Source organism: Xiphophorus couchianus, chromosome 14, assembly GCF_001444195.1.
Source record: "Xiphophorus couchianus chromosome 14, X_couchianus-1.0, whole genome shotgun sequence".
Lineage (NCBI taxonomy): Eukaryota > Metazoa > Chordata > Actinopteri > Cyprinodontiformes > Poeciliidae > Xiphophorus > Xiphophorus couchianus.
Window position 1 is genome coordinate 429,854 of NC_040241.1, and position 17,896 is coordinate 447,749.

At 38.0% G+C, this 17,896-nt stretch overlaps 1 protein-coding gene across 2 annotated transcripts in view; it reads right to left on the bottom strand.

Moving 5' to 3' along the window:
- Positions 1-17,896, bottom strand: part of afap1 (actin filament associated protein 1) — a 129,262-nt gene that overhangs the window by 58,763 nt on the left and 52,603 nt on the right. For both annotated transcript variants that reach the window (XM_028038289.1, XM_028038290.1), the window contains exons 2-3: positions 8,323-8,451; positions 8,100-8,182 (exon numbers count right to left, since the gene is read on the bottom strand). In XM_028038289.1, coding sequence (XP_027894090.1) covers positions 8,100-8,182; positions 8,323-8,451 — 212 coding nt within the window. The remainder of the gene's footprint in view (positions 1-8,099; positions 8,183-8,322; positions 8,452-17,896) is intronic.

Consider the following 17,896-nt stretch of genomic DNA (forward strand, 5'->3'; position numbering starts at 1 on the left):
TTGAACATCAACTTAATTTTCTCCAGAGACTTCAGAGGTGCTTGGGCTTCTGGAACTACATGGCGGTGTTGGCTAGATGAAGACACCACCACGCTGTTACAAATGGCCAGAGCCAGAAAAAAGTCGGTGATGTAGGTGAGCTCCTACAAACCATCAGGAAATGGAGCAGGGTTTCGCCACTGTATCCATAAACCCCTTTACAATTTGGTGAAAGCTTTCAAAGTCTGCTGGGTCCATGTGGTAGATGTATTTTATTTTTATTTTTTCGCTAACCTCACCTTAACTTTAAGTCTGGTCTTTTTGTCATGATTTTGTGGTTAAAAAATGGTGAGGAATGGAAGCAGAGGACCCAGGTTATGGTGAAAATTGATGATTTAATCAAAGCTCTCGCAGGTAAACAGAAATCCAGGCAGTACTGGTGAACTCAGAGGCAAGGAACTCAACACAGGTAGCACTGGCAAAGACAATGACAATAGACAGGTGACAGTATAGACAAGGACCCAACGAGGAAACACAGACACAGGTGGGATTAAATACACAAGGGAGTAATCAAGGAAACAGGAGACAGCTGGGATCAATCAAGGGTAGACAAGATGACACAGGAACTAAATTGACTATAAAACAAACACAGAAACCTAAATCCTTACAAAGCCTCTGGCTGCAGATGCTATTTTTTTCCAAGACAGTCTCCTGAAGAAGATGATCAGGGTTGTCTGCAATTTTATTGATTTTATAAAGAATCTCTCTCGTTGTCATCATCATCGCCTCCAGAAGACAGTTGTCCCCAGAACAGCTGTGGGGACAACTGTGTAACTGTAAGTTACACCTTAAAAGCAGGCATAAACAATGTAAATACATAGAGGACTATGATTTCAAAAAGGCTTACTCTTCAGAATACTGATAGGGTGAGAGGGTTATCTGTCAGAAAGGGCTCTCCCTTTTCCCCTTAACCCTAAATGAGACTCAATCTTGTTCAGAGACTGTCATCCAGATTAGTGTGTACACTACATTAATTACAACTGCACATCCAAAAGCTTTTTCTGTTCCATGTGCCGCAAAGAAAATGAACATGATTAAAGTTGATGTTCGCATGAAGCAACACTCTACAGAGCTAGGCAAAGTCTGTTTAGGCAAAGACGAGGAAAAAGAGGGGAGGGTGCAAAGGGTGGATGAGGTGGGGGAGGTTTGTTGTACTCTCCAACATCAACACAGATGGAAATCATTTGTGTTTCTGCAAGCACGAGGACTGGTACACATTCTGTTTGAGCAGGCGTGCTGCAGAGCCTTGAATGCCCCATAGGACCCAACTGATGGTGTGACTGGAACCCTGGCTAGAAGCAACTGCAGCATGCAATAGAGATAAAACAATCAACAGAACAACTTAAATGTATTGGCCAGCATATTTTTTTTAAGGCCTCTAAGCATTTTTGGAGAGAAGAATTTAAAAATAACGTTGGGACCGTGGGTTAATTTGGGGTTTTGATTTATTGGTTTCTAGTTTCATTATTATTTTGTGTTCCTTAGTCATTTTGACTAAATCAGCCTTGTTTCTGTTTTTCCTTAGTTCAGTTCTTAAAGATTCTGCTTTAATAATGTTCATTTCCTGTCTGTGTCTAGTTATTCTTCTTTGCTTATATCTTAATTTTCTTGGTTCCCCTGTTGTGTACTCTCTCTTGCACCCTGTGCCATTTTGTCTCTCTATCTCCTCACACACACACAACCCATTAGCTAATGGGATATGCTGGTATATTGTTCCAGCATTCACTCTCTCAATATTTAAAGTAGGGGTTCACTGACTGCAGTTTTCTGGCTGATTGCCAATTACCGATCTTTAGTAAGCGTGACCTGATGACTTCGATTTCGTTTGACACTAATCTTTTTTGCCTGAAATGTGGGTAAATGTAGAAAGAAAGTTGCTGAGTTGTCAACAATGGGGTGACTACTCTTAACTCAGTGCTTCCCAATTCCGGTCCTCAGGCCCCCCTGCTCTGCATGTTTTAGATGTGCCTCTATTCCAGAACAGCTGATTCAAATGATTGCATGACCATCAAGTGCTGCAGAAACCTGTTGATCACCCACACATTCAATCCAGGTGTGTAGCAGAAGGGAAACATCTAAAACATGCAGGGCAGGGGGCCTGAGGACCGGAATTGAGAAACACTGTTAACTGAAAATATGCAGATATGAACCAGTGGGCCAGTCTGTCAGTCAAACCTCTATCACAAGATAGCAGAAGAGGACAGTGGCTGATTTCTAGACTTTTGCTGGGGTAGATGAAATTGGGGGATGAGCTCAGCTTCACATGCAAATATCCGGTGGTTACCAAAATCAAGGAAATCAGCGTGGCTAAATTGGCTGGACGATTAATATGTGCACCCCTAATTTAAACACCTCTGCTGCCCTCTCTCCTTGCTGGTTAATCCCATTATTTCCCTGTTAAGTCACATTTTCTTCTGTGTGACCCTGCTATCTTTTACCCTGGATTCCTGTTTTATTCAGCTCTGGCTACCTATGTTCCCTGAGATTTTTGTAAGTTTGTTTTTTTTCATAAGTTTTGTTATTAATTACTAAAATCCACTCGATGTCTCAGCCTGTCAGAGTAAATAGGGTGAATATCCATGCCAGGCTTTTACCCTGCCAATGACTGAAGCATAATTTGTCTGGTTGTGGACACATAGTGTGCAAAAACCTTAATAACTCTTTCTGTAGTACACAGGTGTCAAACTCCAGTCCTCAAGGGCCGCTGTCCTGCAGTTTATAGATGTGCCACAGGTACAAAACACTGGAATTAAATGGCTTAATTACCTCCTCCTTGTGTACTGTAGATCAGTTCTCCAGACCCTTGCAATGACCTAATTATTCTATTCAGGTGGTGCAACAGAGGCACATCTAAAAGTAGCAGGACAGTAGCCCTTGAGGACTGGAGTTTGACACCCCTGCTGAAGGGGATGGGAGGAGAAAGGAGGAAGGCTGTTCTATCTCTGCCAGGGCAGCTTATGTAAGACTGTGTGTGGAAACATGAGGGTGGCTCATTTCAAAGCAGAAGACTGAACTGGCAGGGAGAAGATTTCCATTCAACAGTATTTAGGGGAACTATTTTTCCATGAACTTATTCTTGTGCACTCTGCACATGTGTGAGATTACCTTAAACACACAGTGACAGAGAGGGAAAATTTGGGGTATTCCATTTCCAGACTTTAGTCTAACATCAAATTAATGTTAGATGTTTATTCACCACAACCAGTATGTTAAAGGAACAAATATCATAGATGGCTTAATATGTGCTTTCTTTCGCTTTCTTTTTTTACATCTGAAAAGAAAATCACAACCAGATCAGATTTGCTTCAGTTGCCCCTGGACAGAAAAATACCTTCACACTCGGACATACTCAGGAGTGTCACCAGAGGAGACCAAACTCTGTTTCTAATTACAATCTGCAATATATGTCTGTCAGTCAGTCAGCATACAGTCATGTATGCTCCTCATGTTGTCACTCACTGCCATGATTATGCATAAATTGATGCGACAGGAAAACATGCCAAAGGATTTACACAGGAATATAAAAGACAGCACACATGGCGCCAATGCATAGCAGCATAGTTAAATCTGTCATCATGCTCATGAAGTATCAACAGAACAGTTCATATGAGGATTTGAGGTAAGTATCCCAGGAAATTGGTATCCCAGAAAAGTGAAACAAGCTATCAAATTAAAGCTGAGATTTGTGGTTTTCTGGATCAAATTCAATGTTTTCACAAATAATATCTGTTAACTTTCTCTAAGAATCTCAATTTTCTTGTATGATTAGATGGATCCTTGCATTTCTTTCAAACTGAAAACACAGAGAAAAGGCAAAAACTATTTCCAGCAGAAAGTTTTCATTTCTAGAGATTTTTCTGGACCAGTAAAGCTGGTCCATTATAGAAACAACCTTTATGTTTAAGCTTGACAAGAAGTTATATTCATCAATCAAGCACAACATTATGACCACCTGCGTAATAGTGTGTTGTTCCTATTTTGCTGTCAAAATAGCAAAATAGGATCATTCAAGGCATGGACTCTACCAGAATCTATTGGCACTACCACAGAAGCTAACAGCTACCATCTTCCTCATATCTGCTCTTTTGGGCTCATCCAATCCATAAAAGAAAATGAATAGCACTCCTACATAGGCTGCATCGCAAACTCCAGCCAATAGCTTGCCAAATAGCATTGAGTCTAGGTATTTCAGCTTTGCAAGCTGCATGTTCTGAAATCCCTTACAAGAAAAAAAGAAAATAAGATTTGTGAATAGATTAAATTTCTATGAATAATTTCCACAGAAAAATGTGAACAAGTGACTGCATAACTGATCCACAAATAGGTGCAGTTCAAGAGAAGATATAAATATGGTCTTAAAATAAGGTAACTACCTCAAAGTCTCTCATTAATTTGAACTAAGCAATAAACTAGGCTGGACAGCTTACCAAACTGATGACATATACAAGTGAATAAAAATGATTAGAAATGTAATTGAGAGATTTAAAGACGCTTGCTAAAAGAAGCATGTAAAAAGCAAATAATGATATACCCAGAACTGACCCCTGAGGAGCCCACAGGTTAGGACAGTTAGGCCTGTTTGATTTACAACAACAATGATTGTTTTTTTGTTTTTTTTAATGAATAGTAGCTACTTTGCTATATATCATAATATCCATGCATCCCGTATATTACTACAAGTTTACAAAACTGAGCTGTTTGGTTTTGTCCAAACAGCTTTTTCTCTATCCATGGAGAAAAAATAAATAAATAAATTCTGCTACTTCACTGTCAATATGCAGAGATCTTCACAAGTATCTAGAAATCTAAAGTGAACTTGTGCTTGTGCGTTCTGGCAGTTTGGAAACTCATTTAAGTTTTGTTCAACTTAATTCATGGCCAAAAAAACTAACTTTCATGGTTTTAGTGTTGCCAGGATAACACTAAACAGTACCATGAAAGGTGCAGTTCAAGAGAAGAACTGCACCTTTCGTCTCTTTAGGCAAAACTACCCTGGTTTTAGTGTTGCCAGGTTAACTGGCAACACTAAAACCACAAAAGTTAGTTTTCAACCGACATTAACAAAATGGCAGAGTTTACTGGTCAATCAGTTTGGAAAAGCATCCGGTAAGTCATTCTAACAAAGCACATACTGGAAATGAAAAACAAAGCAAAACCTACATGTGAAATTTAGGCCCCATTCACACAGAGAAAAACACAATACCTTTTGTGAATTATTGCCAAAAAATGTACATCCACACAAGACAACACAGCACTGTAGAAATTATCGTACTGTAGAAGATATGACGGGCCAATCCATAGTGTTGTAACATGAGCACAGAATGATGCACAAAAACAGCAACCACCAAGCGATACCATGTTTGTTATTTGTGAGAGTGAAGAGCATGCAGGATAGAGAGAAATAGAGCTGGGCTGTCATCATTTCAAAAAAGATGCAGCATGAAACCAGCATTTTGAAATGTATCCACCATAGTTTCAACAATTGATAATATTCCTTTATTTAACCAGGTAAACCCTGTTGAGATCTAGATCTCATTTTCAAGAGGGACCTGAGCAAAAAATTTGCAATACATAGCAACCTGGTTACAAGATGAAAACAATTAATACATATGCACAAGTATAAAACAATAAAAACAATTTAAAAACAATGACACTGTTTCATAGAATCTTGTTGCCTATCTTTAAGAACTGCTCGAAATAAGTCCAGTGAAATAATTTCCGACATCTTAAGTTCAGACTGCAACTGATTCCACGCTGTGGGGCCAACACACTGAATGCCTGCTTCCCTTTTTCAGTTTGAAAGTGTGGGACATGCAGAAGAATAATGTTATTGGAACGAAGAGAACGAAAACTGACAGTTCTACGTACGAGAGTGGATAAATATGCTGGGGTTAGACTGAGTAAAGATTTATACATCAGCATCATTAAATGATTTTTTCTCCGTACACTTAAAGGAGCCATTCAGCTTTTGCGTACAAATCACAATGATGTGTCAAACGTCTACTACTGGTTATAAATCTTAAAGTGCAATGATACACAGTATTTAATTATTGAAGACATTTGGTCGAAGCATTCATATATAAAACATCTCCATAATCCAAAAGTGGCAGGAATGTCGCTGCTACCAATTTTCTTCTAGCTTTGAGTGTAAAACAAGATCCATTTCGATAATAAAACCCAATTTTCATTTTCAATGTCCCTAGTAGATTTGCTATGTGATTTTTAAAAGAGAGTTCATTATCTAGAATAAAACCAAGATATTTATAATTACTGACAAACTCGATTTATGCTCCTACAGCAGTGGTAAGCAATAGGGAAGTTTCTGGTAGTTTTCTAGCATGTGAGAAAATCATTGCTTTTGTCTTGTCCACATTCAAAACCAACTTCAGAGTTTGTAAACGTGTTTGAACTACATTAAAAGCAGACTGCAAATACTGTATTGCCTGCGATAGTGATGCAGAATAGCAGTATATTATTAAATCGTCAGCATAAAAATGGTAAAAAGCATTTGACAGATTGTCACACAAGTTATTTATATCAATAGAGAATAAAAGCGGACCCAGAACTGAGCCTTGAGGTACGCCATTTAAAATAGTGAGAGTAGAAGAAGTGACACCAGAGAATTGAACTCTCTGGGTTCTGTTTGACAAATAATCAGCTACCCACATGGTAGCTTGATGTGAGAGCCCAATCCTGTGTAGAATTTCAATTAAAAGCTTGTGATTTACTGTGTCAAATGCCTTTGATAAATCAATAAACAAAGCAACACAATGTTTTTTGTTATCAAGAGCCTGGATAAGATCATTACAAACCTTTAACGTGGCAGTAACAGTGCTATGTTTTTTTCTAAAACCAGACGGAACATTTTGTAAAACACAATTAGAATCTAAAAAATTCTTCAATTGATTTGCAACTAATTTTTCAAACATTTTTGCTACGATACATAGTTTAGAGATTGGTCTGTAATTGTTTGCCTGTGACGATTCCCCACCTTTGAATAGAGGCAAAACAAATGCTGATTTCCATGCACTAGGGATTTTATTAGAGATTAGACTTAGATTAAAAATATGAGATAATGGCTCTGCTATAAACTCTGCAGCCAACTTTAGAAAAAAAGGATCCAGATTATCTGGCCCCGCTGATTTTCTGGTGTCTATGTTTTTCAGTTCTCTGAGAACCTCAGCTGTACAAATAGGGGAAAAGTTAAAAATGGTGGAGTTACACTCATTATTCAAAAACAGTTCATCAGTATTTACATTTTGGGTAAATGAATTTAAATCATCAAATAGAGATCCTACAGAAATAAAATGCTCATTAAAATAATTTACAATGATTGTTTCTGGTTTTCCAAAACATCGGATTGATGTGTAATTGACAAGAAATCTTCGCAGTTACACCTAAAATTGTTTCTGTGTGGATGGGAATTTAGGCTGCATTCACACTGCAGCCTGAAGTGACCCAATTCTGATTTTTTTGACGTAATGCGACCTGTATCTGATTTTTTTATGACAGTCTGAACAGCACAGGTCGGACTCTTTCTGAATGTGACCCAGGCCACTTGGGTATCCGATATGTATTCGATTCAAATGTGACCTAACGTCCAAGTTGCATTCATCTGACCTGAATGTCATAGATACTCAACAAATATCCCTATTCTGTGTCCTGATACGTCCAAGCAGGAATAAAAACAACAATCATGACGAACTATAATGAGGATCAAGTTGCTAATATGCTGCTCCGGGCGGACAACAAATTCAAAATCGTAAGCTTTGCTGCACCGTTAGCATCCATGTTTACTTATGAAACAATGAGTACTTCTTTTTGTGGCGGTTGGCAGAACACTGAAAACGCTGATTTTATTGCGCCCTCTACTGCGCAAGTGGGACACTTTCAGGTTGTTTGCCCGTTCACACTGGAGAACACATACAGGTCGCATATATTTGGAAGTGTGAACGGCCCTGGCAAAAAAAATCAGATTTGACAAAAAATCGGAAATGGGTCACTTCAGGCTGCAGTGTGAACGCAGCCTTAGTGTCAAACTTGAAGGATGTGAAACTTACCAGCCATGGCTGAGGAATCTCTGGCAGGGGCATCTGAGGTGGGGCTGGCAAACCACTGTGGATGTCAGATTTAAATGAAGGTTCTGCAAAAATCAAAGAGCTCACATTAGCACTAGTAATGACAGGAATAACTGGGAGAACTGTAAAACTATCAACTCCAACTGGGTAAGAAGAATCTTCCCACATGAAAAGTTTGAGATAAGATGAAGTCCCTTCATTTCACCTTTGTCTGAAAGCACACGGTGCAGGATGTGGGAGAGGTGGACCTTCTTCTCTCGGACTCCAGCACTCAGATACTCTCTGTCCAGCAAGTCCAGGAACAGGCGAAGCTCAGTCACTAGCTCCTCCATTGCTACAGAACAAACACAACATCAGGTTTCTTTTAAAATTACTCATTTTGCATCATACATGACATTAAAGAAAACAGTTGAAAGAAAAATGTCTAAAATCTTTCTGTGACACTATACGTGCAGGCTGATGGTTTCGACAAAACCAAGTGGTACACATTAAGACCATACATTTTGATGAGTTTGTCATAGCATCCTAAAAACCTTTTGTCAAATCTTCCAGGATTAGCTTGTAATTAGCTCCATCCATACTTCCCTCAACTCTAACAAGCTTCTCTGTCCCTTCCACTGCAAGAAAAGAGGGATTTTCGACAGCTATTGATACCTAATGCTGCCCTGCGCTTAGCGATATCGGCAAGAGTTTTTTGTCAGAATGGGAAATTGTAGGGAACTGCGAAGAATTGTCATAAACTGTGTTGTCCGTGTTGCCCTATCATCCCCCTCCCCTTGGGCTTAGGTGAGACTTTCATATTTAAAAGAAGTTTCTGGGAGCCATGCAAATCAACTATTGAGCAAAGGTCTTTCTGACTGTAGTTTCTGTTCACCCATTTTCCCTTCTGTGCACCACCCAGGTCTGTTTACCAGTTCCAGGACCTGACCAAAACCCCTCAGTGTTATTACCTTGAGAAATAATGAGATTTGTTTAAGTATAAAACAGGCATTAATGCCAAAAAGTTCTAATGTTACAAGTCATATAAATAGAACAAATACAGACATTCACCAGCACTTGGCCACACTTAACTCACCTTAGGGATGTAACCAAGTGTGCATCACTAAGTACAATTTTCAGGATAAATCTGATGATGCATTGTCAACTTTGCATGTCTGTCAAGCTCATCCAAGATTGTGTGGTGGAATGCAGACAGAGCCACCACTGTACACATTTCCAAGAGGAGTGTTTCTGCTGACATGAAAACACTGCACTTTACATAAAGCACATCAGTTGTGTCATCATGTGACAAAGTTTCAATAATTTGCACATGTAAAATATTGGCCATTATAGTACCATAGGTACATGTTCATGGCATCCTAATTTGTTAACTTGTTGAAGTTACCTCCTAATCTAGACTTTGTGATTAAACATTCCTAGTTTCCATTGAAACACTCAAGCAAGTGTTTCAGTGGAAACATGTTGGAATACTGGCTCAAAAAAGCCTGTATTCCACCATGTACTTCGCCAAATCAAGTGGTTCATGATACAAAAATATTTTTGTGAACAATATTCTAACTAAATGTTATCGATTGCTTTAATGACCCAGTGTCCGGTCATATTAGAGTACCAGTAGGCATTCCATACCACAATACAGGGCTGAAGAAACTACAGATCTCAGCTGTAGATGGCTGGACAAAGTGAGAGGTCATCTATTAAAGTGACTGAAGATGAATACATAAACTAAAACAGGAGTGTAGACATTTGTTATAGGTGTCTTTGTGGACCTACTGCTTTATTATTAAATTGAATATAATTTCAGATTTTTGTATAATTTTTTTCCAGGTTGACTGTGAGCTATTATTGTTACTGGTTAGTTACAAGTACAGAAAAGTAAATGTTAGGGATGCACAAATTTGAAAATTTGGGCCGATATTGATATACGATATTAATACTGCTGTTATGAACTGATATTTTGTCAATTTAATAAAGCAAGACATTTATAAAAAAATTCCATGGTCCTGTTTTTAATTTATATTCTCATATTCAGTCAACTTAACAGATCAACTTTCACTTTGCCCAGCCCTTCATAGCTTTTTTGTCCATGTGAGCAATGGGACTTGGCTCCTAAGTCATACATAGAAACACATCTGCCAGCCATGTACACGGTCTGCTGTGAGCAGAGTGGTAGTAAATTTATTTTTCAGTTTGTCCATAAAGTTACCTTTATGCTAAGCACAGCAGTCCGCTGTGCTTTGTCTATGCACTCCACCTGCATAAGCACAGATGGAGACACACTCTTTGCCGCTGTTCGCTTTGAACGACCAGTAGGCTATAGTTCAAGGAGAAAAATGGTTGCCGTACTCTTTGCATCGCACATTTTTTAATCATTCATTTTAATAATGCCTATTGGTCCCCTTGGAAATAATAAAAACTTGGACATCAATCAGTGAAATCACCCCAGATATTTTTCTTCTGAGGATTTTTTAAAATATCAAGTGCTTTTAATTTTTCTTTTCTGTTTCTGAGTGTTTTCTATATTTTTTCATTAAAGTTTTTATGTTCTATAAGAATGCATTAATAGAATGTTTTTTGGAGTTTTTAATGTTTTGTGTGTCCATTCTAAGCTGGAAGTTGGCACAAAATGTTATGGTAGTTTGATAATGACAACAAAGATGTCTGCAGCTCATAATGATTGTCTGTTCTGTGTTCACAGCTGATGGAGGAAGGCAGAGAGTACTGGCAGCAGAGGAGGTGGCATTCTGGGATGGTGGCACCCATGAGGGGGTGTGAGGATGGACTGTGGTGAGGTGGAGACCCCAAGTTCCCCCATCCAGGAGCTCAGTGACCTCAGGTCTACACTACAAGAGAGACATTGGACCTGTCCTGAACACAGCACAATGTTGGACATGTTTGGACAATAAAAAACACAGCCAGATGGTCCAGAAGTGGACAAGCATTTATGTCTTACTTTGTGTTGAAACAGTGAAAAAATAAAATGAAATAAAAAATAACATTCTGTGCCTCATTTATGTTTCTCATATATGAACATAATGCATATAAGCAATATCATATGAATATATTTTAATACAGCAATGACTGTATTAAAAAAAGGAAAAATATATACCGGTATATGTATTTTTGAAATAGATTTTAATACAGCATTATTGATTGATAATATTGATTATTGATTGGGGCAGGGTTTATTTATAAAGACGTGTGCTGTCCAATGGGGACACATCAACCAACCAATCACATGTCGTTGATGAATTGTGATGTCATTTGTTTCATCCAATGACTGAGAATCCACGTTGGTCTGCTGAAGCGCCTTTGTATATGCTAGGCTATTTGTATGCTAAGTAGAGTCGTTAACACCTCCCGCCTGCCCGGTCCCCCGCACCCCCCAACAACTGTGGATAGCTGTCGCTCATGAGCTGTGCTCGCGTCAGTATATAGGGTCAAAAACGCCACTTTTCGTGCAGTGTTCAGAAGAATCTCCCACAGCATAATGCAGCCACCACCATTATGGCAACTTAATTATGGCCATGAAAGTTGCCATGGCTTGTGGCAACTTTCAACCAGGACTTTAACCCCTTTTGCACTTCAGACCATTAGCACTTCTTACATTAACCCGGTTCTATCACACTTCCCAGAACCCTGAAAGCCACGGTTCCAAACAGGCCAGCCAGACAGGGCTGATTTGAAGTCAGCCATTGATTGACTCATTGGCTACAGGGGGCAGGTCAGAGATGAGTCTTCTTCCAGATCTTCTCAGTCAGAAGAGCGCAAGGAAAGTGAGAGAGGGAAGACGGGCAGCAAAGATCATCAGGCTGGAATTGAACCTGCGACAGCCACGTTGAGGACTAAGGTCTCCTCATGGGGGTTGTGCTCTATCCTTCCATCACCACAGCAGGTACAGGATCTGTCCCTGGTGAAGCTTGAGTCATGACATCAGACGTAGGATACAAACACAGCACTGAACTTAATTGTTTCAAATACACTTTTGAGAGTGCACATTAGGAAGTGTACTCTAAAAATACTCTTTTTAGAGAATACTGTAAGTATTTGTTTAGAGAACACTCTAAAAAGTGTATTTAAAACAATTAAATTCAATGCTATGTTTGTATCCTACATCTGACGTCATGATGCAAGCTTCACCAGGGACAGATCCTGTACTGACCGTGGTGCTGTGGTGGCACAGGTGTAGAGCACAACAAATATAAGGAGACCTATGTCCTCAATGTGGCCGTCACAGGTTCAATTCCAGCCTGATGACCTTTGCTGCATTGTCTTCCCGCTCTTGATTATTAAGTTAAACCAACTTAATAAATTAAGTTGGATAAACTATTTTCTTTTTTCAGTGTACAGGATCTTTGAAAAACTAAAATAACATACACACTTTTAAAATAATTTAAAGTCTAGTTGTAAATTAAGTACAATGTGAGTGATAATGTAATTTTGGATAGTTTAGTTTAGAACAACTTAAAAGTTTGATTTTATTGTCTGTATAATTTAATCAAAGAAATTTGAATTATTAGAAAAAAATAAATGATTTGAGAAACTGTAACTTAAATTTATGTGAAATAAGTAAAAAGAAATTGGTAAATTGAGTTGCATAAACTTAATGCATAGAATTGGACGAACATAAAAAATTGAGTTGGTTAGATGTAGGATACAAAATTGGCATTGAACTCAATTGTTTAAAGAAAGTCAATGTAAAATGTTCCTTTAAGTTAATTAAGTTCATTTAAGTTAGTTAGATTTGTAACTTTTAAGTTAGTTGAACACAAAAACATAAGATGGCATCAATAAATCAAATGAATTAAGTGAGATTAATGTAAACACGTTCATAAATTAACCATTAGCCAAAAACAATTTATAGAGTGTATACTTGGATTACAAATGCTTCAGCCAAAAATGTAAATAATAAACGTAACTAACATTTCTCCAATCTGATCGGGGTTTCTTGCCGACCTCTGTCCGACAACAAATCCCTCAAGTTGCAGCGGTAGTTCAGCAGCACCAAACGAAAATCCAGCTCAGAGATCAGAATCAATCAGAAGAGAATTTTTTGTAGTTGGAAGCTGAGGTAATTCTTTTCCCAACTTCCTCACTGACAAGTATGCACAGAAGGATCTGGACAGGAATCCAAGAACAAATTTCTGAAACGAAGGCCGTGGTACACTGCTAAAAATGTTCTGCTCTATCTTCTTAAAAAAATTTAAGTAACTATTTGCATAATTTATTTATGTTGATGAGGCAAGACTGTTCTTTGTTTAACGTACTTATTTCTTTACATGACAAATAAAATAAAAATAGTCAAGTGAACTTCATTTTGTCAAGTAGATTAAATAAAACTCTTAAAGCCTTACAAGGAGAGTTGGGACACTCCCATAGCTTCCATAGAAAGAATGGAAAGTGGACGTCACATGGGTCATGGAGCTCCTAATAGTTCCAAACAGCAGCAGTTTCAGGATTGAAATTAGTTCATTCTTGGTGTTTTCGAAGTGTTTCTCTGGTAAGTTGATGAAAATATAATGTTTTCTTTTTAGAGTTAGCTGACTGCTGTGTGCCATAATTTATCAACAGTGATATTTTGTGTTGCCAGTTTTTGTTAATTATGCATGTTTTCATTGTAGTTGTATTTTAACTGCAGGTAACTCATTGCAAAGCAAGACAGATTTAAATGGGTTTATTTCAGTCTAATTCACCTTTTTACAATATCCATTACAGCTTAACTTTGAACGTTTATGATTTTCTCATTTTTGTGGTAATTGCAGTTACTGAACTATCTCTATTAGAAAATATGTAGCCTTTTCTTCTGTGAAATTGACATGAGTAATTTAATTCAAGTTATGTATCCTTCACCACAGAGGGATAAATGGGGACTGTAACAAGGTAGCCTTTCGCAGTTGGATTTTACAGTGAGGATGAAGCTTTGAGACAGAGTCAGGTGGAAACAGTAGTGGTTTATTCTTCACACAGCATCAACAATCATTTCACAGGTGAAACTGCAGTCTTAAATAGTCCCAGCTGTGACAGACCAAACTACCTTTAACTCACAGGGGGATCTCAATTCACCAATATACACTTATTTAATTAAAATACCTTTTACTAAATACAAACATTTCCATTTACGTTTTATAAATATTTTATGTTTTATCATTACACCATAATGAAATAGCACAAAACCCATAAACAATCCCCCCCCACACTTTTCAATGGCCTCTCCCGGAAACTATATATGGTGTCTGGAGCCCCGGGGCAGCATTTGTCCAAACACCCTGGAGAGGACACAGAAAGGACAGGTGAGTCACTCTACATTAGCACTCCACACCCAACAGATTATGCACAAACATTTGCTCAGTTTTACCCACCAGTAGCTCATTGCTCTGAGTAACAATCATCATCCCTCCACAGGCAACCACCTCCCTTGTCAATGAGGAGCAGCTGTGCAGAGCCCAGAACAAAAGGCTACATGCTAATCTCTAAAAATACTCAATAGATACAATTAAAACTTCTTGTGTGCAAATTGTTATTTATGTGCAAATCTATGCTAAAAGTGCAGTGCCAAATAAAGTGCTTGTTAATAATGTGCAAAAAGTGCTTTTAAAGTGCTATACAGTGACTTAAGCAAAAATAGTCCTAGTAATGAAGATCAATTCATTACACTGCTATATAATGTATTAATGGACAATAAAGATTTTGTGGTGATCTGTATTTGTAGATGTCTGTGCTTAATTTAATTTCAATAAAAACTTGTTTCCCCTGTCTGACAGTTTTATTCTTACAAACTACTTACAAACACCTCTGTATTTTAAATATTTTTAAAAGGTAGACTCTTCTGATGCAGGGTGTTTAATGCACCGGTATAAGCTACCCACATACTGTATTTATCAGGTATTTTGATTAAATAATTTAGTGCATCACCATGTTCAAAGAGGTAGGATGTTCTGATTAGGGAATTTAGCAGATGTGCCATCTACCAATGTGAAACGGGTAGAATATCCTGAACATCGACATCCTATACTGATGTGGCTTAAATTTAAACAGAAGTAGGTCCACTACATGGACCTACTCACTACATGAGTATTAGTAGCCTATATATTCATTGCATATAGGCTACTAAGGTTTGCTGATTTCAAATATGAAATCAGCATTTAACACAGTGTTTGCTCAGGTTATCTTTGTTCAGTAAAATGTGTCAAAATAATCAAACATAAAAGAACTGTAAGAATTTGAATACTTTTTTCACATCATAAATAACTGAATTCATACCTGTCAAGTCTCCCATGTTGACCAGTTAACTACAATATTTCACCTCTCTTTCCCAACGTGCTCCCGTATCAGTATTTTTCTGTAAATTTCCTGTATTATAACATAATTATGTCACCCAGTTCTGACAGTAGCACCATTATTTTCAAATCCCAAACTTGGCAAGTAGTTTCCAAAATAACTTGTATCATACTGGCTACTAAAAATTTAAATTGTAACATAATCTAAAACATAGAACACATTCTACAGCACCTATTTGCTAAAGTGATACCAGCTGTGTAAATAAACATTTAAAAGTGAACCATTAATAGGATTAGTAGGATGACTGTGGCTCTGTAGGGCGACTGTGGCTCTTTGGTAAAGTAGTCGACTTGCAATCGGAAGGCTGTAGGTTCGATTCCAGCTTCCTCCTGCCACATGTCGATGTGCCTCTGGGCAAAGCACCACTTAACCAAGTTGCCTACCGATCTACTTTGATTTATACACCGATCCGATGGGTGCGCTTTGAGTGGTCAAAATGATTGGAAAAGTCCACGTACCATGTACTCAGCACCCCTGAATAGGGTTGTCACCAGTCCCGTAAAATACGGAGTCGTCTCATATTTGGCCGTTAAACTTCGCGTTCCGTATTTAACAGATACATAACTGCCCGATAGACATGCCTATCACACTCATATGCACTACACGGACCTACTCACTACATGAGTATCATGTAGTGAGTAACATTTCCATTTACTTTTTATAAATATTTTATGTTTTATCATTACACCATAATGAAATAGCACAAAACCCATAAACAATCCCCCCCCACACTTTTCAATGGCCTCTCCCGGAAACTATATATGGTGTCTGGAGCCCCGGGGCAGCATTTGTCCAAACACCCTGGAGAGGACACAGAAAGGACAGGTGAGTCACTCTACATTAGCACTCCACACCCAACAGATTATGCACAAACATTTGCTCAGTTTTACCCACCAGTAGCTCATTGCTCTGAGTAACAATCATCATCCCTCCACAGGCAACCACCTCACTTGTCAATGAGGAGCAGCTGTGCAGAGCCCAGAACAAAAGGCTACATGCTAATCTCTAAAAATACTCAATAGATACAATTAAAACTTCTTGTGTGCAAATTGTTATTTATGTGCAAATCTATGCTAAAAGTGCAGTGCCAAATAAAGTGCTTGTTAATAATGTGCAAAAAGTGCTTTTAAAGTGCTATACAGTGACTTAAGCAAAAATAGTCCTAGTAATGAAGATCAATTCATTACACTGCTATATAATGTATTAATGGACAATAAAGATTTTGTGGTGATCTGTATTTGTAGATGTCTGTGCTTAATTTAATTTCAATAAAAACTTGTTTCCCCTGTCTGACAGTTTTATTCTTACAAACTACTTACAAACACCTCTGTATTTTAAATATTTTTAAAAGGTAGACTCTTCTGATGCAGGGTGTTTAATGCACCGGTATAAGCTACCCACATACTGTATTTATCAGGTATTTTGATTAAATAATTTAGTGCATCACCATGTTCAAAGAGGTAGGATGTTCTGATTAGGGAATTTAGCAGATGTGCCATCTACCAATGTGAAACGGGTAGAATATCCTGAACATCGACATCCTATACTGATGTGGCTTAAATTTAAACAGAAGTAGGTCCACTACATGGACCTACTCACTACATGAGTATTAGTAGCCTATATATTCATTGCATATAGGCTACTAAGGTTTGCTGATTTCAAATATGAAATCAGCATTTAACACAGTGTTTGCTCAGGTTATCTTTGTTCAGTAAAATGTGTCAAAATAATCAAACATAAAAGAACTGTAAGAATTTGAATACTTTTTTCACATCATAAATAACTGAATTCATACCTGTCAAGTCTCCCATGTTGACCAGTTAACTACAATATTTCACCTCTCTTTCCCAACGTGCTCCCGTATCAGTATTTTTCTGTAAATTTCCTGTATTATAACATAATTATGTCACCCAGTTCTGACAGTAGCACCATTATTTTCAAATCCCAAACTTGGCAAGTAGTTTCCAAAATAACTTGTATCATACTGGCTACTAAAAATTTAAATTGTAACATAATCTAAAACATAGAACACATTCTACAGCACCTATTTGCTAAAGTGATACCAGCTGTGTAAATAAACATTTAAAAGTGAACCATTAATAGGATTAGTAGGATGACTGTGGCTCTGTAGGGCGACTGTGGCTCTTTGGTAAAGTAGTCGACTTGCAATCGGAAGGCTGTAGGTTCGATTCCAGCTTCCTCCTGCCACATGTCGATGTGCCTCTGGGCAAAGCACCACTTAACCAAGTTGCCTACCGATCTACTTTGATTTATACACCGATCCGATGGGTGCGCTTTGAGTGGTCAAAATGATTGGAAAAGTCCACGTACCATGTACTCAGCACCCCTGAATAGGGTTGTCACCAGTCCCGTAAAATACGGAGTCGTCTCATATTTGGCCGTTAAACTTCGCGTTCCGTATTTAACAGATACATAACTGCCCG